Below are 26,930 nucleotides of genomic sequence, written 5' to 3' on the forward strand. Positions count from 1 at the left end.
CTATTTTTCGACGCATTCGTATATAGTTAATATTATATAATATTTTTGATTTAAAAAAAATTAAATTTTCGCTGGCGCTGCAATTTTTGAACATTCCTGGAAAATATGAAAATGTCGTAACTCTCAGAACTTGAAAAGTTGGTTACATGTTATAAATTCAAAGCATTTTTGTTTTTCGCATTAAAAAAAGTTATGATTAGAAACAACAAAAAGTTCAATGTTAGGTGAAATTTTCTCTAGTTTTACGTGTAAAATTTTAAAATATCTAGATTTTTATTTATATATGAATAACATTAAATTTAAGTTGAAATGATAAATTTAATTTTATATTTTTATTTTATAAATTGTTCTGTTTTCACTGATATTTAATAATATTATAAATGTATCCATTTTGTTAAATCAATATTCTATTCAAAGTGGAAAAGTGAAACGTAATCTTTTTTATTAAAGGGACTGTCAAGATAATTCTAAGGGTTGTATTGGTTTCACTTTTTTTTAAAACGATGATTTCGTTTTAAAACGACGAAGAAAAGCGAAAATCGAGGTTTTTTCTCTCGAAAAAAAAAAACAAAACATTTGAGACAAAATTAATAACCTTGTCTTCCTGAAAAAAAAATGAAATTAATTGTCATAAAACGTCTTAAAAGTTCAAAATTACTTAATTCGTTTTCGATTGTTAAGAAAAGTAAAACGAAACGAAATACGATCGTTATTGTTTCTATAAATTGATAATTTGAGATGCGGTGTTTTCTATGAAAATGACTTTAGCGAATTTCTGACTGCAGAATCAATTGAAGTAATTGTGAGAATTAACAATATTTCAGGATATAAAACGACGATATCTTCCACTTTATCGATCAGAGAAATGTGTAAAGGGTACCACTTAAATCGTAGATACGACTTTTTTTAAACGGAGATTGAAATCACAACAGAAGTCCCTTGCGATAAGAACCTCATAAGAAACTCTGACGCGGATTTTTTTTTGGGATTTCTTCGGAAAATAATTATTAGAAATATATATAAAATACAAAATAGTGCTTTAAATTCGTAGTTTGAAACATGTATATCTATTTTAATAAAAGGTGTGCTTCTCGAAATTAGGTTAAAGAATTTGTGGTACTATATTTTGGTTGAGAAAACATATATACGTCCATAAACTCTAGTTTGTACCGGTTATTTGATTTTTAATCTTTACTCCGAATCCTCCATAGTTAAAACAGAACTTGGAGACAGGATTTGGTCAAAACAGAATGGGAGACAAGATTTGATCAAAACAAAAGTGGGAGACAAGAATTGGTCAAAACAGAACTTGGAGACAATTGGTCAAAATTGAACTCGGAGACCAGATTTAATTAAAACAGAACTAGGAGACAAACGTTGGTCAAAATAGAACTAGGAGACAAGATTTGGTCAAAACAGAACTAGGTAACAAGATTTGGTAAAAATAGAACTTGGAGACAAGATTTGGTTAAAATAGAACTAGGAGACAAGATTTGGTAAATTAGAACTAGGAGACAAGATTTGGTAAAAATAGAACTAGGAGACAAGATTTGGTCAAAACAGAACTAGGTAACAAGATTTGGTTAAAATAGAACTTGGAGACAAGATTTGGTTAAAACAGAACTTGGAGACAAAATTTGGTTAAAACAGAACTTGAAGACAAGATTTAGTCAAAATAGAACTATGCGACATGATTTGGGATCTTGAAAAAAAGTCTGAAATTCATTCTCTTCCCAAATCACCTTGATTCAACGTTATAAACGATCTTACGAAACTTTCCCTTTACAGAAGAAATGTTTAAGAATGTTATTTCTCTGAAAGATTTGAAGGAAGTTGTTACAAGATTCTCCCCTTCTAAATATTTTCAATCACAGACATTTTCATTTTTTTCTAGATAAAGACGAAATCTGAGATTCGATTTCCAGTTTTTAGTTTTCAATTTATGAGAAGAAATTATCCAAATTCATTCAATTTCAGAAAAATGTCGGTTTCAGCCGCTACACAATAATTAATACAATGATCTCAAAAATCTTAATTTTCATCTCTACCCTCATAATAGGTAAAGAAAATAGTAATAGTAATAAAGCCTCAACGATGTTTATTATCCAGGTTAAATAAATTAATAATCTGATAATTAATAATATATAGATTATTATTGTGATGATTTACAATTAATCTTAACTAATCTTATTAGCAAAATGAGGTTAGATGAATTACTCAGATTTAGAAAAGGGATTGTGTGGGTTGGGGGGAATATCTCAAGTTTATAATAGTATATTTATATTTCAAATAATCAAAAATAAACAACTCTGAGCTGAAAACTTTAGAATGGTGGATATCGAGATTAATGCGTGATCCTCTTTTTTTCATATTATTGATACTAATCTAATCATGTACAATTGTATCCTGAAAAGTGTATAAAATTCAACCAATCAGAGTCGCGAAATAGAATCCGATAAATTTAAAATTTTTCTCGCCATTTAAGATTATATACAGAAACAGTCCCCCCGACACTCTAATTCTAAAAAAACGGTTTTTTATTTTTTCTCTACTATATCCAAGAAAGAACGGTTTAAGAAGAAAATCAAAATTGTGTCCATTGGATACTCAGATTAAGTAATCAAGATTAAGAATAATAGAATTGATCGCGACCAATAATAGGTTTATCTATTGTCCCTGTCTCGAGAAATTGATTTAAAACTGTGTCTAATATTGGTCGCGATCAACTTCTAAAATTTCTTGGCCTAAACAACCTGATTAATTTATATTAACAGCAGTTTCTTTAAGTGGAAAAATTGGCATAGTTTTTAACTCTTAATCTTATGGTATTTATTAAAATATGTTGGATAATCTGAGACCAGTTTTTATGAAGGGCGAGAGGAAGTTGAACCATGCTCTTTTCAACTTGAGCCAGGTGCACAAGAGAAGTGGTTCAACTATTCCTGCGCGGTTCACTAATAGGATCCATGCTGAACACTTCAGAATTTTGGATATCGAGATTAATGCTTTAGTCAATCTGCAGATTAATATAATCTTTATTTCAATATTCAGGAAAGTACGTAAAATGCAACCAATCAGAGTGTCGTTTGCATAAACCGAACAGCCAATCAGAAGCTGGGGCATTTTACGCACAAGCAATGCAAGATCTCTTATTGGTTGGAACCCATTATGGATATCCAAAAAGAGAGGGTTACAAAGAAAATCGAAAATTTTCAAAAGATTGAGGGATAGGGATTAAGGGCCTATCCATTTCTAAAGTTTTCAGCTCCGGTTTCTGATTTGATAAATCTGAAATATTTCAGGATATCCTGGTTTACCCCTTCCTCATCCTGGACACACTGCCCTAGAACAGGAACAATATTATACTTTTCGGGATACACCAACCTCATTCTTAACGTTTATTAAGTTGTCAGAAATATTTCTATAATTGTAAACAATCCATCTTTTACTTACATAATATTTCTGTAAATATTATGTACAAAACTATCTCGTATTAATCATAATTGCTTAGTTTAAAATTGGAAACTTTCTCCAATATTTAAATCTATTTCAAGGGACTTTTATTGTCACTTCTAAGTGAACTCCAATTAAAGAGGGACGTGTCCGATTCACAACGGTACTCTTTAAACCTTTTATATACAAGGGTACCTTTTAAACCTTTGATTCACAAGGGTACCCTTTAAACCTTTGAATCACAAGGGTACTCTTAAAACCTTTGATTCACAACGGTACTCTTTAAACCTTTGATATACAAGGGTACCTTTTAAACCTTTGATATACAAGGATACCCTTTAAACCTTTGATTCACAAGGGTACCCTTTAAACCTTTGATTCACAAGGGTACCCTTTAAACCTTTGATTCACTAGGGTACCTTTAAACCTTTGATTCACAACGGCACCTTTTAAACCTCTGATTCACAAGGGTGCCCTTCAAACCTTTGATTCACAACGGCACACTTTAAACCTTTGATTCACAACGGTACCCTTTAAACCTTTGATTCACATGGATAACCTTTAAAACTTTGATTCACAAGGGTACCCATTAAACCTTTAATTCAAAACAACACCCTTTAAACCTTTGATTCACAAGGGTACCCTTTAAACCTTTGATTCATAACGGTACCATTTAAACCTTTGATTCACAAGGGTACCCTTTAAACCTTTGATTCACAAGGGTACCCTTTAAACCTTTGATTCACAAGGGTACCCTTTAAACCTGTGATTCACAAGGGTACCCTTTAAACCTAACTGATTCAAAACGGTACCCTTAAACGTTTGATTCACAACAGCACCCTTTAAACCTTTGATTCACAAAGGTACCATTTAAACCTTTGATTCACAAGGGTACCATTTAAACCTTTGATTCACAAGGGTACCTTTAAACCTTTGATTCACAAGGGTACCCTTTAAACCTTTGATTCACAAGGGTACCCTTGAAACCTGTGATTCACAAGGGTACCTTTTAAACCTTTGATTCACAACGGTACCCTTTAACCTTTGATTCACAACGGCACCCTTTAAACCTTTGATTCACAAAGGTACCATTTAAACCTTTGATTCACAAGGGTGCCCTTTAAACCTTTGATTCACAAGGGTAAGCTTTAAACCTTTGATTCACAACGGTACCCTTTAACCTTTGATTCACAACGGCACCCTTTAAACCTTTGATTCACAACGGTACCCTTTAACCTTTGATTCACAACGGCACCCTTTAAACCTTTCATTCACAAGGGTACCCTTTAAACCTTTGATTCACAACAACACCCTTAACAACTTTATCGATCCAATCAACGATGTGGAAGATAAGAAAATTGTACTAAGCTTAAAAAGTGATTAATTCTGACAATTCGATTTTTTCTGAATCAGAAATGGGCAAGCGCTTTATAGAGAAACCACAATTGAAAAAAAATAAATTTTAAAGAAAGCATTTTTGATGAGACCAACCTTTAATGGTACCATTGAGAACTAGACATGCCACTCTCGTTTCAAGACAGTTCATTTAATAGTCAGAGTTGAGCTTAAATTTGCTCTAAATATTAAAAAGTATATTTGTTCCGATTTAGGATCCTGGATACGCCCACCCATATCTACCAGGTAGGAGGAGTAGATAGTTGATCTCGTATCTATTTCTATCAAACTTTCTTTTTATTTGGAAATATTTTGCATTCTTTCTAGGAAACATTTTCTAAGAAAACCCGTTCAATTAACCAGTGAACACGATCATTATCACCGATTCAAAATAACGTTGTTACAACAAATCTTGGAAAACTGAATTTAAAATCAATTTGAATGTTTGGATATAGAGTCTTATGAAAATTTCTCAAGAGTCTCAACGCTTTGATTTTATCTATGATTGAATATCTAAACTGAAATATTATCTATGATCTCAAAAAATCCAAAAATAAACCAGTCAAATCTGAAGGATACCCTTTGGTACATAAAGATTATATTTCATCCACTCCTGAGCACACTCCATTGTACAGCACTAATAATAGTCTTGAAGCCTTTATTTAAATATATCGACTATTAGATAAACTATATATCACATGTATTTAAATTATCTAATAACGACCGGCTTGTTGCCATCACGTTATCTACTAAGAAATGCGGGAATTAGATACATCTACTGTACAGAGTACAGAGTATCGTTATGAACAGTACGGTTAACTGTACAAAGTACACTACAATCCAACATCAGGACCAAACATGGTTCATTTGTTACTAAATCATACACTGTACGTACAATATACAATATAAGAACTAATTAAAATGTTAAAGTTAAAGAATGAAAAAGTAAAGCACTAAAAAAATAAGCAAACCAATTAATAAAATCTTATTATGATCAAAACTAGTGTGTAAATCTCAGGATCAAACAGTGTATTTTTTATCGCCGGATTGAATTTATTAATTTGACTTCGACAAGCCTTTGAGGTCTTACCCACCAAGAAGAATTAAATTACACAAATGTTTCAACCTCTGATGAAATAAACCAGAACATTTGATAAAAAGGGAGAAACACAACAAACGTCATCAAATATAACTAATGTTAATTTTTTAAATAACAAATTTAATATGCTGACCAGATCTTGCAATTTTAATCTCGTAATTCAAGTAGTAATTTTTTTAAATCTAACAATATTTACTGGAAAGGATAGTAGTATTATTTTTTCATTCTCATTAAAATCTTTTAAATTACTTATGTTTCAACATAGATTTGGAAAATTTTGTCTTGTTAAATTTTATTTTAAATTCATTATGCATATGTAAAGTTAATGCAACCATTTAAAATTTTTCTATTTTTCCCGAGAAATAGTTCAAAGCTATTAAAAACTGCTGATAAGATTATCTAAATAAGCTGGGATTATTATATTGAGTAAAATATATTAGATTTTAAGTTTAGAATGGTTTAATAGAGTTAAAAATGTTTTATATCTAATTTCTGAAACTAAGGATATAATTCTAATCTATTTTAAGAGCTATAAGAAGGGATTATAATGGCTTATTTTAGGCATGAGCTTTTTCAAGCTTTTATTAAAGCCAATGCTAGATCCGATTAGTGTTGTTTCAGAACAAAAAGTAAAGAAACCCGTGGTTTCAACAATAAACCCTTAACTCGCGATATTTATAGCTAAAAAGTTATTTTCAGCTAAAACATTCTGGCTAAATGGTAATATACTCTTGTTTTGTAACTAAAAATGTTGAATTTAGACACAAAAAATTGAATATTTATTACTGAGCCTAGCGTTAATAGCTCTTAACTTTGGGTTTATCTGATTTTCTTCTGAAGATTTGTCAGTTGGTGGCTCTGGTTAAACGGCCTTGTTCTGAAGAATAGTCAGCTGGCGATTCAGGTTTAACAGTCTTATTCTGAAGATTCGTCACCTAACGTTCTGGTTTAACGGTCTTCTTCTGAAGATTCGCCAGCTGACGGTTTAACGGTCTTATTCTGAGGATTCGTCAGTTGATGGATCAGGTTTAACGGTCTTCTTATTATATTATAAGAATTCATCAGCTTCTGGTTTAACGGTCTTCTTCCGAAAATTCGTCAGCTGACGGTTTAGCGGTTTTATTCCGAGGATTCGTCAGCTGATGGCTCTGGTTTGACGATGAGATACGTAATTAAATACTCTGGATAGGCCTGCTCTCCTGAAAATATATTTTCGTAAAAATCCACGAAATCTTATCTTTTTCTTTTCTTGAAACTTACCTCTATAAATCACATATTCTGGAAAAGAAAGCCCCCCTACGGATGGTCGACCCACGACGCTATGATGACCGGGGGGTGCATGCGCCATTTTCATCGCGCTAAACTGCAGGAAGCTTTTCCCTAGCGCGACTCTGCAGAGAAGAAGCTGACGATGACAAGAATAACAGGAACGGTCCTAGAATCAAACCAAACAAATAATTCACAATTTCAAAAATAGAAAAATTGTAGAAAACTGAAATATTTTATCAATAATGATTGCGTGAGCTCTTTAGATATTTCTAGAAAAGAAATTAAATTTAAAAATGTTGAATTATTATAGTTTCCTTATGTTGCGGACATCCAGTTCCTCCTCCTATTCCGTAAACGTATTGGTTGCTCTTACTGCTGTGCTCGGCAAAGTATATTCCCGCCCCGAACATACCGCCGATATAGGCGTGACGTTCATCAAATCCTTTCTGTGCAATCGCCTTAAATATTAAAATCTGGATTAATATAGAGGGGAGGGGGTGGGGGCAAATATAATATAGAGGGAGGGGGGGGGCAAATATAATATAGAGGGAGGGGGGAGCAAATATAAAATGGAGCGAGGGGGGGGGGGAAGAAAATTTTGAAGGGTTAATACTTCAAGATGTAAGAAAATAAGAAAATGGACTTGAAAACGCCGGAAATTGTAGAAACTGCGCATTACCTGTATAAATGGACTTCCGTGGAAAAGCATCCGTTCGTTGCTCTGATTATGATTCTCCTCCGCCATTTCTCGTCGTCTGGGGAAAGTGAAGAAAGTTATTGAAAAGATAAATGAGTAAATAAACTTATGAAATGCAAATAACAATTTACACTTTACAGTTTGCCGGGTCAAAATTAAAGATTTTAAAACTATTTCTTAATTCTCTTCTGAAGACCATAGGTTAAAACAGAACTAAGCCTAAAGTAGTCAAATAATCAAAGAAATCGGTTTTAATGGAAGAAAATAAAGTTTTCCCGCATGAGTTTTTATAGGTGTGTTTAGATGTTGTACCTGTGACTGTAACGCTCCCAAAGCTTTGTATTTCGAATCTTCTGGATCTTGTAAATTCTAAAAAAAACCTGATTAAAAAATTTAATTTTTTTTCCTAATGAGGATTAGGATGACTCCTATAATTCTTAATTACTTCTGTAAAGCCCATACTTCCAGATATAGAAGGAAAAACAACTAGAATTAGAAAAACTATGGATACACACTGTCTGTCTCTTGCAGTATACATGGAAACCTTTATAAATAAATTGGAAGGAAAGTTTGTTAACAACTTTCAATGAAAATGTCGACAAATCTCTGAAAGGAACTACAACTACAAATGAATTTTATAACAGTTTTGTTTCAATTTTCTGAGGCTTAAGTTTATCAATAAATCGGGGACAGTCCTTTTAAAAACTAAGATCCTACCTGTAACTACTGAATTGACCTCCTGCATGTCCCTGGTCCCTGTGCTGCCTAAAAAATACAGTTTTGCTTAAATAATAAAACATACATAAACAATTGTTATAAAATATTTTTATTTGTGGATATTCATGAAGTCTATATGGGGGGGGGGGGGGGTGGTACCTGACAGTGCTCTGCATCTCCTCCTCTACACTTGTCCACTCTTGGTCCTCGTTTCCTATATCCACCAGTACAGTACCCTGCCCACTACTGCTAGGAGGTGGATGCCAGATCATAGGAGCAGCTCCGGATAGAAGCTTCTCAATACCCTAGATACATGCCAAACATGGAGACATACAATCTTGTGATTTACATTAATCTTTTTTTAAATTGAGATTTTGTTCTTTACCTTGATTAGTTTGTGCCTGTGTCCATATGCATGAATTCCGATCTGCTTGAGATCTTCATGTCCCATCTCTGCAAGGATGTCCACAGTGATCTGCTCGCGTTCAAACACCTCCCTGGAAAAAATATTTCATTATATTTACTATTCATTAAATACATACTTTAATCCTAAATCCTACCTGATCTGGTGGAGATGTGAGGTCTCCATCTGTAAGCTGGCCAGGAACGCTGCCAAGCTCATGTTCATACTTGTCTCCGGAGTCACCATCTCAGTTTTAGTAAAATCTATTCCACCATCTCCCGGTTGGGGTTTAGGAAAGCTAGCTCCTGCCCCGGCAGGAATAGGAATAGGAACAGCTGTCCCACTTGGCATAAGAACGGTGCTAATAGCGCCCATAGTGTCCTGTCGTAGGGAGATGTTAGGTCGGTTTGGTGTAGGAGATTTAGGTCTCGTTGGAATGACAATATCGGTAGGCATAGCATCAGTAAGCAGACACTTGACATCATCAGCTGTAGCTAAATCTAGAGGTGTCTGTCCTTCCTGGTTCTTTAGGTTAGGATCTGCACCATGAGCAAGGAGAAGAGCGCAGAGCTGGGTTCGACCTTTCTGAGTTGCCTCATGTAGCGGAGTGAATCCCCACTTGTCTGTTGCATTGACAATTGTGCTATATTTAATTAACAAAGCAGCAATGTCTAGATGCCCATAGGAGCTGGCATTATGAAGAGGGATAAGTCCGCCTTTATCCTGAGCATTTACATCCGCCCCTTGCTCTAATAAATACTCCGCCACTTCTAGATTGTTGTATCCGGCAGCTAGATGAAGCGGAGTGCTGTTCCGCCCGGCAGAATCTCTGCAGTTGATGTTCTCTGGGTTTATTAATTTTTGAACCCGGCTCAGATTTCCTTTCTTGGCAGCATCAAGAAGTGCACTATCACCACGTAGAAGGTCTACCACATCTTGATCCCCTTCCTTTACCAGGTCCAAGGGAGTGTGCCCATCTCTGTTTTTCTTGCTGGGATCAGCACCATGCTTGAGCAGAAGTTTTACAATCTCATATTTACCCTTAGCAGCAGCTTCATGTAGTGGAGTAAACTTCCATAGATCACTCACATTTACTGTTGCTCCATGTTTTACCAACAGCTCAGTCACTTCATAGTGTCCATAGGAGCAAGCATTGTGAAGAGGTACCAGACCTCCCTTGTCTTTGGCATGTACATCAGCGCCGTTGCTAAGCAAAAACTCCACTACTCCAACCCTATTGTATCCAGCTGCAAAATGAAGGGGGGTGGAATGCCTTCCATCCAGATCTCTACAATTTACAATATGTGCGTGCATATTTACAATTTTCTTCACTAGCTCCAGGTCTCCAGCTTTGCTGGCTTCCAAGAGCTGGTACTCAATGTCTATTCCTCCGTTGGCTGGTTCCTCTGCTAGCAGTTTACTAACAGAGTCAGTAGCCAGCTGAGCAGCTGTATATCCTTGTAGGGAGACAATAGATGAATCTACACCAAAGGTTAGCAGTATCCTACATGCCTGCACATTACCCTCCCGTCCTGCACGGTGTAAGCAAGTCTGTCCAAGACTATCTAGTGCATTTACCTTAGCTCCGTGTTTAAGCATCAGCTCCAATACATCATAATGACTCTTATCTGTAGCAACATGCAAAGGAGTGAGAAACTCCTTGTTCTTTTCATTCATGTTGCAGCCTTTACGGCATAAGGTCTCCACAATGGATTTCCTCTTTGGAAACGGACTAGAGACTGCACAGTGCAAACAGTTGTCACCAGTGTAAGGATGTTTGAAATTTATTACATCTGCGGTGAGATATTTCTTGAGTTTCTGCGGGTCTCCTTGCTTACATGCATCAATGAGACAATGTCCTTTAAACTCAAAGGACAGACGATCTTGCAGTTCTCTGGTTGGAGAAACGTCTATAGCAGACTTAGAATGACAGTTGAGCAGGGTTGGATCAGCTCCATGAGACAGGAGCAAGCTACAGACCTCAATCCTTGACTTGCTAGCAGCTTCATGGAGAGGAGTAAACTGCCACAAATCCATGGCGTTAACATTGGCTCCATGGTTGATTAACAACTCAGTTACCTCAAAATGTCCATAGGAGCAGGCATTATGGAGCGGTACAAGACCTCCCTTGTCTTTAGCATGTACATCTGCTCCATGCTGTAGCAGAAGTTCCACAATGCGAGTGCGGTTGTATCCTGCGGCGAGATGAAGTGGGGTCGACTTCCTACCATCACTAGCATGACAGTTGACATTGAGTGGGGTGAGAAGAGAGAGGATCTTCTCCTCGTTCCCACTCCTGGAGGCTTCAAGGAGCTCCTCCTTCTTGTAATCTGTGCCTGCCAGGACGGGTTTTGTCAGAGGATCTGCTACATCAAGAGCCGTCTTTCCTTCCGTATTCCTGGAGACATTTATTCATTGGAATTAATCAACTTTTGTTCCAAAAACATCTTCATAAAAGTACATATATTAATTTCAAAGTAAATCAATTTGGAATAAAAATAAAGTTAAAGTTTCTAACGAGTGTGAGAAGGGAGAAGGGAGGGCAACATTTTTGTTCAAATATACATTTGATATGAAAGATATTTAAGTTGACCGAGAGTTCCAAAGGTTCCTGAGTGTGTTATCTGCTCCGTGCTGCAGGAGCATCACACAAACATCGTTTTTACCCTGAACAGACAAAAATATTATTTTGGTGAGACTTCAGAGAAGACTGTACGGAATTTTACAATCTTTTTAATAAATAATTTTAAGACTATGATCAAGGCAAAAACCTTAATTAAACCTTGGAATGGTCATATTTCAAGTTTAATGTCGTCTTCACCCCCCCCCCCATACATTTAGCGTAGAGACAACGTGACATAAAATAATTTCTTACGTTTTAATCAGATATTCGAGTCTTTTTTTATAAACTATTTCTCTACTGAAATTTTAATACATTTTTTGGGAAATTATTTATCTTGAAAAATATTGTAGTTTACCTTTATACTAGCTTCATGCAGAGGTGTGTAACTCCAATTATCCCGCGCGTTAGGATCTGCTCCCGCTCGCAGAAGAAGTGCTACCACCTCTGCGTGCCCAAAAGAGCAAGCGTTATGAAGCGGGATTAGACCTCCGTCGTCCCGTGCATGCACGTTAGCTCCCGCGTTTAACAAGATTTCAACAGCTTCCCGTCTCCCGTATCCTAATAAATAATATAAATTTAAATGCATAACTTTTTTTTTTGAAAATAGTTAATTATTTTTTTCCTTGAAGTAATTCAGGAATGTTTAATAAATTAGGAAAAATAAATGATGTTAAGGGAAAATGATGTAAAAATAAAGATTGATATCCAATTTATCATTTATCCATTACTAAATCTTTAAAAATTGCCCCCCCCCCCCAACCGAGAGAAACGATTGACGAACACTGCTTAAATAAGTTTTTTTACGACAGTTATGTAAAATAAAAAAGACACAATGAAAATGTTAAAATATTTTTTTATCTTTCAAGGATTTCAGATTTATGATATTAGTGCAAAAATGCACAATAACATTTTTAACAAAAAAAAGATATTTAAATGGCATTTCGATTTGATAGTAAAATACAAAGAATCTTCTTAAGATGACCAATAATTGAACAGTTAACAATTCTAGAATCACAGTTTATAAGTTTTGAAATCAAAATTTTAAAATAAATGCACAGGGAGATGCGTATCTAGTAGAAATCTACGAATAATTAATTTCATAAGAGTAAATTATGGGTAACCCCCCTCCCCCCCACCCTTCTTCTCCGAAACGACTTATTCAAACGAATAAAGTATATTATCAACCTGCAGCAAAATGTAAAGGAGACGATTTCCGTCCCGATGTGTCCCGAGCATTCACGTTCTGCGGAGTCACCAAAACTCGAACTCGAGATACGTCACCGTGCTTGCAAGCTTCGAACAAATCCCGTAGAGGATCTCCAGGGCTTATTGAGATACTCTCCTAAACAAATTTGACAATTTTTCAATTGTGACATAACAATTACTTAGAATTTTATGTAAAATTTACGCAATATGAAATTTTTTATTACTGAATGGTGTAAACAGACTTACAAATTTAATAATATTCACCTGAGCTATGGAACCGAGCGATCTACGGCCCGACATACTATTTTTAATGCATTATTTGTTTATTTTGTCAATATTTTCTAGTCCGCCATATTGGAACAATCCTAGCAGACTAGCAGTGCTCAGTAGGCAACACAGTTAGCTTCTGTAAACTGACTAAATTCGATTTTATTCTCCTTCTTGTCCGCTCTTGCAAACCGACCAACTACTTTACTTTCACTTCAATTTTATGGAAAAATAACAATGAAAGTCATGAAATATATATTTATAAAATTTATGTTTTCAGGATTGGACACGCAAATTCAGATAAAGGATTTCCTTTGGACAGGTTCAGGTTGGTTTAAAAGACATATTTTATCTGATTTGCAACAAATTCAAAGTGTACAAAATGTCAATTTTAGATAGATAGATAGAAAGATATAGATAGACAGATAGATAGACAGATAGTAGATAGATAAGGATGCAGAAAATACAGGGTGTCCCGCGAAACATGAGAGCTAGTAACTAGTTTTGAATGACTGCATTGATATTTTTATTATTCACTTGGAATCAAACAACTTATGGACGCAGAGAACTATTAACCAACTGTCATGTTTCGCGGGACACCCTGTATGAAAAACAGGAAGTACCAATTAAAGCCTGCAATTTATAAGCCTCTGGGACTGGGACTCTAGGAAAGATTCGTCTGTTTCAAAAGTACACAATTACAGGAGCGTACGAGAATAAAATTCCCTCCCCCCTCTCTTAAAAACCCCTTTTTTTGTAAAATTATCGATACCTTTTCTATCTATTAAACTATTCGATTTATATATATTCACTTCCATATTACAAGTGTTTTTAAGTGAACTCATCCCCCATTGGTCCCCCCCCCCCCACCTTCGTACACCCCTGCACAATTATTTAATATATTGTTGCAGAATGCAGATGGTTTTTATTGTCATAGTTGCTGCGAGACAAAAAACAGCTAAATGTTATACACCCCCTCAAAAAAAAATTCGTATAATTGGGGGGGGGGGCTATGGGAGCTAAGCTCCCGCGCGGGGTTTAACCTAACCCTTACTTCTGTATAAATTCCTAATTAAGCTGCCAGCTGGTATTTACCTTGAACTTCTTCATTTTCCCACAACCTATTCTCCTCTTTAAACTAACCTTCTCCTTTTTACCCAAACCTTCTCCACTTTATCCAAACTTTCTCCTCTTTACCTTAACCTTCTTCTCTTTACCCCAACCTTCTCCTCTTTACCCCAACTTTCTCCTCTTCACCCCAACCGTCTGCTATTCACCTCAACCTTCTCCTCTTTACCTCAACCTTCTCCTCTTTACCCAAACCTTCTCCTCTTTACCTCAACCTTCTCCTCTTTACCTCAACCTTCTCCTCTTTACCCAAACATTCTCCTCTTTACCTCAACCTTCTCCCCTTTACCTCAACCTTCTCCTCTTTACCTCAACCTTCTCCTTTTTACCCCAACCTTTTCCTCTTTACCTCAATCTTCTACTCTTTACCTCAACCTTCTCAATTTAACCAAAACCTTCTCTTCTTTACATCAACTTTCTCCTTTTTACTTTAACCTTCTTCTCTATACCTAAACCTTCTCTTTACTCCGACCTTCTCCTCTTTATCATTACCTTCTTCTCTTTACTCCAGCCTTCTCCTTTTTACCCCAACCTTCTCATCTTTACCTAAACTTCCTCCTCTGTACCCCAACCTTCTCGTCTTTACCCCAACCTTCTCCACTTAATATATTATTTATGTATAAAGTAGTAATCTATGTTTTGTCTGTCTGTTTGTATGTCAAAGAACCCCTTTTACCGATTTGTCTCAAATTTTGATTGCAATGTTCTTAGCAATTGGTTTTGAGATTCTAAGTTTAGTGGATCCATGTATGGGGAAAAATAGCTAAAATCATAATTTACAACGAAGCGCGGGTAAACGGCGGGAGTAACTATGAGTAACCTGGACAGCGGTGGGTTTTTAAACTATAGTTGTATAAGAATCAATATTAATATTATCTTGGTAATTAAATTAAAATTTGTTCTATATATTTGCATCAAGTCACAGTTTCATTTTGTTTAAAATTCAAGAGTATGATTTTCCAAAATATATAATTTGAATATATTAGATATATTTTTGTATAGGAGATGGAGAACAGGAATATGTTGCAATTGATTCATCTAACTCAAGGTATTACGGATTACCTTAAACAAAAACTTAGTATAGGAATTGTTAACAAAATCCTAAAAACCCCCTCTTTTTAAAAATTCAGATTTTTATTGAATTCATCATGGAAAAAATAATTTCTGTTTCATATTTTTCAAACTTAAAATATGTGAAAAAATTTGCTTGGCAATTAACATCTTCTACTCTTAATTCTTTTTTTAAAAGATTTAAGACAATATGAACTATGTATAACTGTACACCAGCATGGCCCACTACTGTACATGTTGGACTTATTATTATAATTATCATCCCTAGATGCACATTTAGATTTCTTTGATTAACTTTACAAACTTTGGGTTTGATATATTGTGAGCACTGTTACAGAGCAATTGGGTCGGGAGAATCGTCCGCAGCAATTGGTCCGGTCAACACGACAGCATACACGCCACTAGGGTCTGCTGGTAGACATACTCAGACAAGAAATCTACAAGAACAAGACAGGTTTAATTTTCGCATAGTGTCTCTTTACATATTTCATATTTACTAATTGGTAGGTCGTCTTCACGAAACCAACACCATGCAGAAAATATACTTGCATTGATTTTGTTACAATAAAAAATAGTTTTCATTAAATTATCAAACTCAATGAAAAGAAAAATTTTAACATAATTTTCTTTTACATTCAGTCGTCGTTGTATTTATCAAAACAATGAAGACGACTTTCGATATAAAAAAGCAGGACGGATACGCATAAATATGGAAACAAAGAGAAGCTGTCAATTAAAAAGCTTCTCTTTGTTTACTTGTAAACTTGAAATTTAAAAATAGCTTCTTAACAATCAAAACTTAAATGTATAAGTCGTCTCCATTGTATTTTCCCGTTTAACATAGATTTGATTGCCAGCGTTAAAAAATAATAATGTATACAGACCTGGGAATTTTTATGCTGGATACTGATAATCCCGATCATTTGATCCCGATATTCACTGTAAGCACTTTTAATTTGATAGTAATTGTTTCATCTCTTGTTTTCAATTATCCCTTCACTGGATATCTAATAAAGATTAAAGTAATCTGCAGATTGACAACAAATCGAGCTCAAGCCTTGATCTCGATATCAACAATACAAGAGTTCCAAGCTCTGGATATTTTATTATGATACTTCAGATATAAAAAAAATAACCGTAAGCAAAAATCTAAAATGTTCAATAATTATTTTTCATCTTTAAATATTAGATCTTTTGGGTACCTTGACAAAAACAGTATCGAACTCTACAGTTCTACTCCCATGCAAGGTATAGATTTCGTCAAAGATGTTTTTACATTATTTTGTGATTTCTGAATATATTTTAGTTTTGAACTTTTTCTTGCATTTTAATCTAATTTCTTCTTTTTTCACATTCTCTATTTTTATAGTGGATTCTTAATCGTATTGGCTAGAGACCGAATTTAATGAATTTAAGAGAGGTTGCTAAACTTATCACCGGTTTAAATCCTGAATTCAGCGATATCTCCAATTCAGCGATATCTCCAATTCATTAAATTCAGTCCCAGGATAGTCTACTTTACTTTTTTTACTTTTTGTATAGATTATTTTCAATTTTTTGTATACTTGGAAATTTTTACTTTTTGGTATAAATAATTTTGACTGATTTGTATAGATAATTTTTACTTTTTGTGTAAAGATAATTTTTAATTTTTTGTAAAAATAATTTTTAATTTTTTGTATAGATAATTTTTACTTTTTTATATAGATAATTTTTACTTTTTTGTATAAATAATTTTTAATTTTTTGTATAGATTATTTTCAATTTTTTGTATACTTGGAAATTTTTACTTTTTTGTATAAATAATTTTGACTGATTTGTATAGATAATTTTTAGTTTTTTGGATAAGAAACTTTTACTTCTTTGTGTAAATAGTTTTTACTTTTTTGTAAAGATAATCTATTTTCTAGATGGGGTCACCTCTACAGGTTACTACGATATGCCACACCCAGAGTTTTTAATCAGGGAAGATAATTTACAATCTTTACATTGCTTCTACAAATAGTTATAAATGTTAAAGCATCATTAAAAAAAGTTAGGACTAAGAAATCAAGATTATATTTATCGAAAAGGACGGTTATCAGAAACGGTTCCGACTTGTTGAAGGTAAATATATTGGAAATCTTCTCTCATCAATCTTATTCTCCGTTTGGACTAAATAAAATTCGCCATTTTGTATTCTTCAGTTAGCCATTTTGAATTCTTCAGTTAGCCATTTTGTATTCTTCAGTTAGCCATTTTGTATTCTTTAGTTAGCCATTTTGTATTCTTTAGTTAGCCATTTTGTATTCTTTAGTTAGCCATTTTGTATTTTCTTCTGTATTTGCTTTCCTCCAATTGAAAAAAATGAATGATCTGAATATCATATTTTGACAAAATAGCTTGTTGAACCTCAGAAAATAACATTGTTAACCATTAATTTAAAACCTCTATAAAATGTCGTCTTCAACTTGAATCTCCTGTCGGATACAGCCAAACCAAATTTTCAGCCCGCAATTCCCTTTGTCCTCCTCCGACGGAGCTTAAAATATTTTCGTTGTTGTGAAATCATTAAAGTTAAGCAAAATATTTTCATAAGAAGCATTAGTGAATTTCGTTAAATATTCAACTGTAATTTTTCAGAAGTTAAAAAAACGTATTTCAATACTGATCAACAATAAGTCACCCCCGACCATCCTTAAATAATTCGTAAGATTTTTTCTACTATTAACATTCATTATAACATTGTACAAGTAACCATGACCTATAATTTATGTTATTTTTTAGGAAATAAAGATTTTGTTATCGAATTTCTGAGACGGGGTTACTCTGTTGTGTGTATTTGTGCGGCCTATCGGGAAAGAATTGTCTGGGGATAATAAACATCCCCCACCAGAATCCTAACCGGCCTATTATCCTGGTTTGTCTAGCGTGTTGCTGTTTTCCGTCAACAAACATATTTTGACAAATTTTATTACACCTTAATCTATAACGTTTTCTAAAGTACATATGTGATTGTGATGCTTACAAAGAGCGTTTAAAGGGAGTTTTTAAAGGGAGTGTTTAAAGGGAGCGTTTAAAGGGAGTGTTTAAAGGGAGTGTTTAAAGGTAGTGCTTAAAGGGAATTAAAGTGACGGAGTGGCATGTCCGATTCACAACGGTACCCTGTAAACCTTTATCTAATTAGCAATGGGGAACAAAGTTTTGTTTTTATCTTAAAAGTGTCTAATTCAATAATGTACTACATTGTTTCTGTAACCTAAATCCGCAAGTTACTGCATAGAGAAACCAAAAAAAGATTTACATTTAAGTTATTATTGATCAGACAAAGGTTTTCATCGGATATTGCGGGTGTAAATAGAACATGATACTCAAAAATTGAGTTTTACTTAAAATCATAATCAAATCAAAATATGTATGGCAACTAATTCGTATTGTGTCGCCAGGGTGGCGTGGATATCCAAAGTTTCAAGGAAGATATGGAAGAGAGGTTAACTAGAACCTATAGGCAGGCATACAGGTAATATGGTTTAGAGAAGGAGCTGATTACTTGCCACAAACTCTATTTTTCTAATATTTTTATTCTTGCAACCTTATGCCGTATACCTTTTGTGAACAAACAACATTTTTGACAACAAAAGAAATTTTCGTGAACGATGGTGTCGTTCACGAAAGAAGAAACGATAGAAAAACGACTTTTATCGTTCAGAGAAATGAAAAACGATCGTTTTTAAAAACAAACGTAAGAAAAAACAAAAACTAACGATTTAAAATCATTTTGAGAAAACTTTTTTAAAAAAAACTTTAGCTTTTATTACTATCTTTACGAACGATTTTATTGTTCAGTGAGAAAACGAACAAAATAAATGGAAAACGAACGATTATTTTTAGTACAAACGAAATAACATTTCTTTTAACGATTGAAAAAAACGAACGAAATATTTACAAACGATGAACGAACGAAATGAAAAAAGCCAAACGCACCCATCTCTAGTTACATATACCTATAACATTTCTAGATGAAATAGTAAAAGTTTGCAAAAACAAAACATTAGTTTTAATTTTTGCAGTACACTGACATATTGTTTGTTTGCAGTACGTTAGAGAGAAGAAGACGATCAATCCATTTCCGGGAAAAAAGGTAAATTATTTGCTCATCAGTAATTCAACCGTTTTTATTATTAGGATACCTATTATTTGTGCTACAGATCATTATGATATGATATGGTATGATATGATCTTAATGTTCGTTGATCAATTGTTTAAATTATTATCTTTGGTTTGATTAATAACTGATATATTCATATTCATATTCGATGATGTTATGTCATTAATTTTATGGTTTAGTTATCATTGTTATTATGAATATAATCTTTGCTGATGTTATCATAATGACTATTTTCTTTACTGTCAATAACATTACTATGATTTGTATTATTGTGTTTGTGTAATTATTATGATTATTATATATGATAATATTATTATCATGATTATAATCTTTAATGTTATCACTTTTATGAACATTATCAATGCTGGGGTTTAAATTATGATTATTATCATTGCTGATATAATTAATATTCGGTTATTATCATCAGAAAAAGGAAAAAATTATATTTATATACTTCTTTTGGGCAAAAATCTTGTTTTTATTACTTTCATTTTATTAATAAACATAATTGTATTATTATTAGTAGTACTGTCTTTATCATTTATATTATAATTCATCGTCATTTAATAATTAGATCAGATGCAGAGAAGGTTCGTGTCAGAATTCATAACATCCGGTCTGCACTTCCGGAACCGGAAATTGAAATACTGTACACAGTTTATGAAAATGGTAAGTCAAGATGTTGACAAGATGTGAAAGCATAAATACAAACTTACTTATAAGTCTATAATGTTTGAAAATGTTATCCCGGCGAATATTTTTTATAGATATTACTAGCTGAAGAGCCCGGCGTTGCCCGTGGGGAAAATTTTTTTTGAAGAAATATAATTTTGAATTTTTTTTAGCCTATGACATTCCCGGTCACCCATGAGTGTCTACAAAAAAAAAAAGCACATTCGGTCCAGCCGTTTGGCCGGTCAGAGGGAACATATATATATGAATGTCTTATTTTATTATTTACATAGATAAATAATAATAAGAATCCAGCTAAATAAACACGATCAGTTTTTAAACATCGGAATTAAACTAATTTTACTGTTTTGATCTCATTTCCGACCATTTAATCAATTTGATTATATTCATGTCAAATCACATTGCTGAGTTTTTAACCATTTGATTTAAAATATTTTGCCTATTATTTTACCGTTTTTAATTCACCATTTTTTAATTAATTAAAATTAATTGATCAGTGTGGCCGAATTTAAAGAATTTAAGTCGCTGCTTAAATCTGCCAAAACTTGGTTTAAATAGAGCGCCGGTTTAAATCTTGAAACATTTGATACAATTTTAAGTGAAACCAACCATAATTAATCCGCGGCTCAAATTCTTTAAATTCGGCCTCATATTTTTATGAATTTTAACCGATTGAGTAATTTAACGGAGAATTTGAGAGTTTCTCAAAATTAAACTTTAAGAATTATATTCAATTTTATAGAAATAAGATTTATGAGAATTTGATAGTATTGAATTACATTTATGAGAAAGTAAGGTAAAAAATGGCTATAAATGAAGGAAAATGTATTCATTCCCGAAACATTTTGTTTGGTTTTTTATCTGAAAAGAATAATTATTTTTGTGCCAAACACAGACTCTTGTTTTTGTAAATATAGCAAACTCTTTATGTTTCTGTAATTATAATGTGATTTATCATAGACGTTTATTTTTGACTCAAAGAAGTTCGTAGTAAGATTTTGATTCTACTGGAGACCACCGGAGGGATTTTATTTTCACTGGAGGGGTTTCAAAAAATGCTTTTTATAATTTAAAACTTTACGCAGGGTGATTTACATTCCACTGGAGGGATTCAGATGTCCTTCCTGGTGGTTTATAATTCCACTGGAGGGATTCAGATAGCCTTCCTGGGGGGTTATAATTCCACTGGAGGGATTCATTTATCCATCCAAGGGGTTTATAATTCCACTGGAGGGATTCAGATATCCTTCCTGGGGGGTTATAATTCCACTGGAGGGATTCAGTTATCCTTCCTAGGGGTTTATAATTCGATTATATCAATATAATGAAGGCGACTTGTTTATGTTTAGATTGTTTAACTAGGGGTTTATAATTCCACTGGAGGGATTCAGATATCTTTCTGGGGGATTTATAATTCAATTGAAGGAATTCAGATATATATCTAGGGGGTTTAAAATTTCACTGGAGAGATTCAGGAAAGATATCTGAATCCCTCCAGTGGAATTATAAACCCCTTGTAAGGATAACTGAATCCCTCCAGTGGAATTATAAACCACCAGGAAGGATATCTGAATCCCTCCAGTGGAATTATAAACCCCTAGGAAAGATATCTGAATCCCTCCAGTGGAATTATAAACCCCCAGGAAGAATATCTGAATCCCTCCAGTGGAATTATAAACCCCTTGGAAGGATAACTGAATCCCTCCAGTGGCATTATAACCCCCCAGGAAGGACATCTGAATCCCTCCATTGGAATGTAAATCACCCTGCGTAAAGTTTTGAATTGTAAAAAGCATTTTTTCAAACCCCTCCAGTGTAAAAGAATTCCCTCTGGTGGTCTCCAGTGGAGTCAAAATCTTACTACAAACTTCCGTGACTCTTTATTTTTTAATAATCAATAAAAAAGGTGAAAATGATTAAAAAAATTTAATTTAATGTTATTTTTACTTGATCGCACTTTAGACGAGCAACCTGTTCTTGCAGCTGAAGCTGTTAAGCGTGTTGATGCTAATGTTGACAATGATGACGCTGTTCTCCTGCTTGGACATCCACTCAAGATTAAGGCTGAACGTAAGAGGAAAATTTATCAATTAAAGGGACTGTCTGTGTAATTTCAAGTAGTCCAACGTGAGCATGAAATGCACGATTTACCCTTCTTAAGAACCTTCTTTGAAGGACAGATAATTATATCTCTCAAAAAGTGTTTATATATATGCCGTACAACCCCCGTACAGTGTGAACTTAACACACTCGATGATAATTGTATTCCTCGAAAATATAGAATATTTTAGGTGCAAAGCGGTTTTCAACAATTCCAAAGTAAAAATATTTTTTATACGACATCTAGAAACTAAATACAATATAAAAATATATTTTATACGACATCTAGAAACTAAATACTAACATAAAAATATATTTTATACGACATCTAGAAACTAAATACTTATATAAAAATATATTTTATAGAAACTAAATACTAATATTTCTGACAAGGTTTTATGTTATAGTAAGTTAGTCCGACATCTATAGGTTAAAGGGAACTATTGTTAATCAATTATGTCACTCTAAAAAAGCTTGGCCACTTGAAATTACACCTTTAGTCCCTTAAAAAGGAAACTCAAAAATCCGTAAAAATATTGTTTTATTAATATACTTTAACCTTATCAAGGTAGACCTTTTGATGATTAAAGCAGAAAAACTTTTAACATCTTTTTTGTGAAAGTATGCCATTTTTGTACAAACCTAACACAATTCTAATATTTTATTGAAACTCTTTTTTTAGCCTACATGAAAAAGTTTGAGGTTGCTTCTCCTCGGGCCTCCAAGGATTGGTTGATCGCATCTGTAATTCTAGGTAAAAATATAAAAAATTTAGCAATAATAATGTTTTCAACCCTTTTCTATTTCCAGCTGTATTTCTGGCTCTACTTCTTATTTGGCTCTTGGTCATTGTATACAGACAGTATTGGGTAAGTGATCATAACAATGTCGGTCAAAAGTTTTGTATTTTAAATCTGATTTAATTAAAAAGTTTACCCTGTGAATATCGAGTTTAGTTGATGCTGCTATAAACCAGTATACCATAACTTAACTCAATTACATGGTACCCTTTTAATCTGAGCTAAACTGACAAGGATATTCTTATTTTTTCTATTTTAAATTGATAATTTCCGATAATGGTTTCTTAATTAAAGGGACTTGCAGATTTATGCAGCAGAGGCAAATTAGGAAATAAACACAAATTTTCATTTTTAAAGAAAATTTGACAAATTCTTCCTCAATGTTTCTCTGCAGTGTAGAGGTTATCGTTGTGAACATTCCAGTCCTTGTTCTCCCTTATAAGATGCAAAACCTGATTTTTCTCTAATTTATTCTCCTAAATTCTAGAGAAAGAAACAGAAGCATTCTATCCTTGAATCTATAAGTTCCAATTCTAAAGGGAACTCCCCCAGTGCTCCGAGAAAATCCCCAACTCCTTCACAGGTATAATAGTTAGATAATGTCAAAATCGATTCACAACAGTCCAGGGAATGTCGTGGATTTTGAAAAGGGGCAAACCGTAAAAGTCAAAACTTACTTTGATAGAAACTTTGTATGCTCTAACTTTCAGGATTGCACACGTCTATATATATTGGAACTGATGATAACTGAACTTCTATATTTAAACACAAGAATTTTGCTAGATTTACAATTCAAATTTTAAACTGCTAAAAATTTACACCATTAGATATACTTGTTTGAAAATTAGAGTTTTGATGCCCGTGATCAAATCCTTTATAAACTCTGATCGATATGATGCAACTATTGGAGGGGTTGAACTATGGAACCCACTTTTTTTTGGAAACACCCCTCAGAATAATATTCATCTTAAATCTAAAACAGTCAATAAATTTTGAATATTTGATTTCAGTTTGTAGAAGGGGGCGGGTTTACCCTGGACCGCCCTAGACCCCAAACCAACTTAATCCTTGAGACCTCAGATCCGTTCAATGAGCACCATCAGAAATCCGGGTAACTTTTTGTTTTAAAAAATCCCCGAAGAAAAAGAAATAATCTTTAGTACAGTGGTCGGCGTTTATATCAATACAATGAGGAAGAATTTTATAATTAAGTTTTGATTTCTAACAACTGTTTTTTTTCAAATTTTTAACAAAGAATACAGTTGTTTATTGACAGCTTTATTTGTTTTTATGTTTTTGTGTTTTCATAGTGCATAAATTAGCTCGTTAGAAATTAAGATCGAAATCCAACGTCGTCTTCCTTGTATTAATATATACGACAACAACTGTATTTCTTAACTTTTTAGGATATCCACTGAAAATATCACAAAAGGAAGAGTCCGGCTGGCTTCCTACGAAAGTGATGAAAGGTTAACATTGATTCTATTTTTTTATTTCATGGGGGGGGGGGTCCTGAAGTTTAACAAATCTGTAAAAAGAAAGCTTTCTAAATTTGTTTATCTGACCTTTTTTGTTAAGTTGTTTGTAGGAACTAAAATCTTATTAATGGGAGTGGCTGGCGAGGTATGATGGTTTAGCTAAGAGTGCAGTTTTATAGAGAACATTGTTTTGGATTTGACACCAATAAAACGTTTTTACGGTGTATAATTGATAATTAAAAATCACGGGGATGATCCATTTTGTAGGCTTGCTCTCAAGAAGCCATTCTCTCCCTTTGAGATGTTATAATAGTAATACCTACCATCTAATTATGTATATTTATGAAGAGGAAATAAGAGTGATGGTGAGGGGATGGCAGATCACAGCTCTAATAATACACCAGACCCAGGTTAAATATATAGAGGTTTACACCAGACCCAGGTTAAATATATTGAGGTTTACACCAGACCCAGGTTAAATATATTGAGGTTTACACCAGACCCAGTTTGAATATATTGAGGTTTACACCAGACCCAAGTAAATATATTGAGGTTTACACCAGAACCAGGTTAAATATATTGAGGTTTACACAATACCCAGGTAACTATATTGCATGATGTTTACACCAGACCTAGGTTAAAAATATTGAGGTTTACACCAGACCCAGGCTAAATATATTGAGGTTTACACCAGACCCAGGTTAAATATATTGAGGTTTACACCAGACCCAGGTTAAATATATTAAGGTTTACACCAGACCCAGGTTAAGTATATTGAGGTTTATACCAGACCCAGGTTAAATATATTGAGGTTTACAACAGACTCAGGTTAAATATATTGAGGTTTACACAAGACCCATAAAATATATTGAGGTTTACACCAGACCCATAAAATATATTGAGGTTTACACCAGACCCAGGTTAAATATATTGAGGTTTACACCAGACTCAGGTTAAATATATTGAGGTTTACACCAGACCCATAAAATATAAAGGAAGTAAGAAAGAAAAGAAAGAAAATGTTGTTTTCCGATTTCTAAGGAAAGCTATTGTATGGAATAATATCAAAACTATACTACACAGTCTCAAGGAAAAAAAATATTATCATTTTATAGATTTATTGCAGAATTATAGAAATTTTATAAAAAGTAATTGCAAAATTTAATAATTAAATTAAAAAGTTATGAAAATTGTAAAAAAAGATTAGAAAAGAAAATAAGGAGAAAAAAATTAAATAAAAAAATTTGGGGAGAAAGAACAAATAATAAATGAAAGGCTAGAGGACGGAACTAAATAAGCAAGAGAAGTGATGTTAAAAAAGGAAGTTTAGAAGGAAAAAAGCTTAGTTTTAGTCATACATATGTAGAAAAAATCTAGAAAATAATTGAAACAGAAGGGGCCTCAAAAGTATAAAAAAGAATGCAAAAAAAAAAATAATGAACTTGCAGGAAAGAGAAATAAGAAAGGAGGGAAGAAAAGGGAAAAAAGAAGAAGAAAAGGAGGAGGATTGAGCACCTCGGAAGAAGAATATTCAGATTCAGCATTTCCGGTCAAAACTCCGGAAAATCTCAAGGTTTATAATTTTCCTTAATCAAATCAAATTAAAGAATTAAAAAACATTGAAATTTGACCAAGTTAGATAAAAACAAACACTTATTTTGACTACTTGATGAAAATTTTTTGAGAAAAATCGATTTTTGACCTTTATTTGCCCAATTTTCAATATTTTTCAATTCTGTAAATTGTTTTGAACTCTGGTTTTCAAGTCGGTTCTACGAATAACCATGAAAATAAATTTTAAAAGTTTTCATTTTTATTAACACAACTGATTTTTTTCCACAAATTTAATCATTAAACACATTTTAGGGGCCCATCTTAAAATTCCAAATAAAATATCATTTTGCCCCAGTAAAATGGATTCAGACAAATTTCTCACCCCCTATTGTATACCTTCAAAAGTGACAAAAAATATATAAAAATATCCTTCTTTCTATCTAGTTTTCAATCATGCAATTTATTTATTTATCACTTTATTTGGATATATATAAATCTATTTTTTACTATCTATTTATCTATCTATCTATCGATCAATCTATCTATCCCTCCCAGGTACTAGATGACCTGTTAGAGGAGGATCTGCCCCTGCCTGGAGAAAGTGGGCGTGGCAACCTTCATCCAGGAAATCCAGGTTGGGCGTACCTTCCAGATTCACCAGGTTTTATATTTATATTTTTCTTCTTTAAATCATTCTTTTTATACATTTTACTATTCATTTATTTTTGGTAAAGATTTGAACTGGGAGGAGACAGCAAGAAGAGTCCAAGAGGAGGCTAGAAAATATGAGGTTATTCATCATTAACTATTAAAAATTTTAACTTTTAACT

General features: G+C 33.3%; 2 protein-coding genes and 1 long non-coding RNA gene across 3 annotated transcripts; 1 reads left to right on the forward strand and 2 right to left on the reverse strand.

Moving 5' to 3' along the window:
- Positions 1-2,090: 2,090 nt before the first annotated feature.
- LOC111705548 (uncharacterized) lies at positions 2,091-26,905 on the forward strand. The gene is made up of 22 exons (XM_023478134.1): positions 2,091-2,109; positions 3,303-3,352; positions 5,064-5,094; positions 13,410-13,457; positions 15,260-15,305; positions 15,666-15,782; positions 16,518-16,576; positions 17,239-17,293; positions 17,401-17,434; positions 18,754-18,827; positions 19,404-19,448; positions 20,050-20,144; positions 22,131-22,238; positions 22,951-23,022; positions 23,079-23,137; positions 23,556-23,651; positions 24,079-24,179; positions 24,475-24,537; positions 24,895-24,956; positions 25,995-26,119; positions 26,656-26,761; positions 26,835-26,905. The coding sequence occupies exons 7-22, from the start codon at positions 16,570-16,572 to the stop codon at positions 26,903-26,905; spliced, it is 1,173 nt and encodes a 390-aa protein (XP_023333902.1). The 5' UTR covers positions 2,091-2,109; positions 3,303-3,352; positions 5,064-5,094; positions 13,410-13,457; positions 15,260-15,305; positions 15,666-15,782; positions 16,518-16,569.
- LOC111705542 (uncharacterized) lies at positions 5,490-6,183 on the reverse strand. Its single transcript, XR_002766036.1, has 2 exons — positions 6,144-6,183; positions 5,490-5,801 (listed from the first exon to the last, which is right to left on the reverse strand). It is a non-coding gene; the product is annotated as an uncharacterized LOC111705542 (long non-coding RNA).
- Positions 6,712-13,294, reverse strand: LOC111705541 (tankyrase-2). The gene is made up of 13 exons (XM_023478125.1): positions 13,127-13,294; positions 12,842-12,998; positions 12,012-12,214; positions 11,645-11,700; positions 9,191-11,431; positions 9,016-9,127; positions 8,790-8,935; positions 8,631-8,678; positions 8,226-8,282; positions 7,896-7,971; positions 7,531-7,674; positions 7,208-7,382; positions 6,712-7,146 (listed from the first exon to the last, which is right to left on the reverse strand). The coding sequence occupies exons 1-13, from the start codon at positions 13,160-13,162 to the stop codon at positions 7,067-7,069; spliced, it is 3,531 nt and encodes a 1,176-aa protein (XP_023333893.1). The 5' UTR covers positions 13,163-13,294; the 3' UTR covers positions 6,712-7,066.
- Positions 26,906-26,930: the final 25 nt, after the last annotated feature.

This window comes from Eurytemora carolleeae, unplaced genomic scaffold (genome assembly GCF_000591075.1).
Source record: "Eurytemora carolleeae unplaced genomic scaffold, Eaff_2.0 scaffold660, whole genome shotgun sequence".
Taxonomy (NCBI): domain Eukaryota; kingdom Metazoa; phylum Arthropoda; class Copepoda; order Calanoida; family Temoridae; genus Eurytemora; species Eurytemora carolleeae.

What these genes read in the sequence shown, in the direction of transcription:
- LOC111705541 (XM_023478125.1), bottom strand. Translation starts at nt 13,162, where the DNA reads ATGTCGGGCCGTAGATCGCTCGGTTCCATAGCTCAG. An exon ending in TGCATGAAGCTAGTATAAAG is followed by an intron (nt 11,701 to 12,011) that starts GTAAACTACAAT and finishes TTGTCTGTTCAG; the next exon opens with GGTAAAAACGATGTTTGTGT. An exon ending in CTGGATGTCCGCAACATAAG is followed by an intron (nt 7,383 to 7,530) that starts GAAACTATAATA and finishes GTTTGATTCTAG; the next exon opens with GACCGTTCCTGTTATTCTTG.
- LOC111705548 (XM_023478134.1), top strand. An exon ending in GTACACAGTTTATGAAAATG is followed by an intron (nt 20,145 to 22,130) that starts GTAAGTCAAGAT and finishes ATCGCACTTTAG; the next exon opens with ACGAGCAACCTGTTCTTGCA. An exon ending in GATCGCATCTGTAATTCTAG is followed by an intron (nt 23,023 to 23,078) that starts GTAAAAATATAA and finishes TTCTATTTCCAG; the next exon opens with CTGTATTTCTGGCTCTACTT.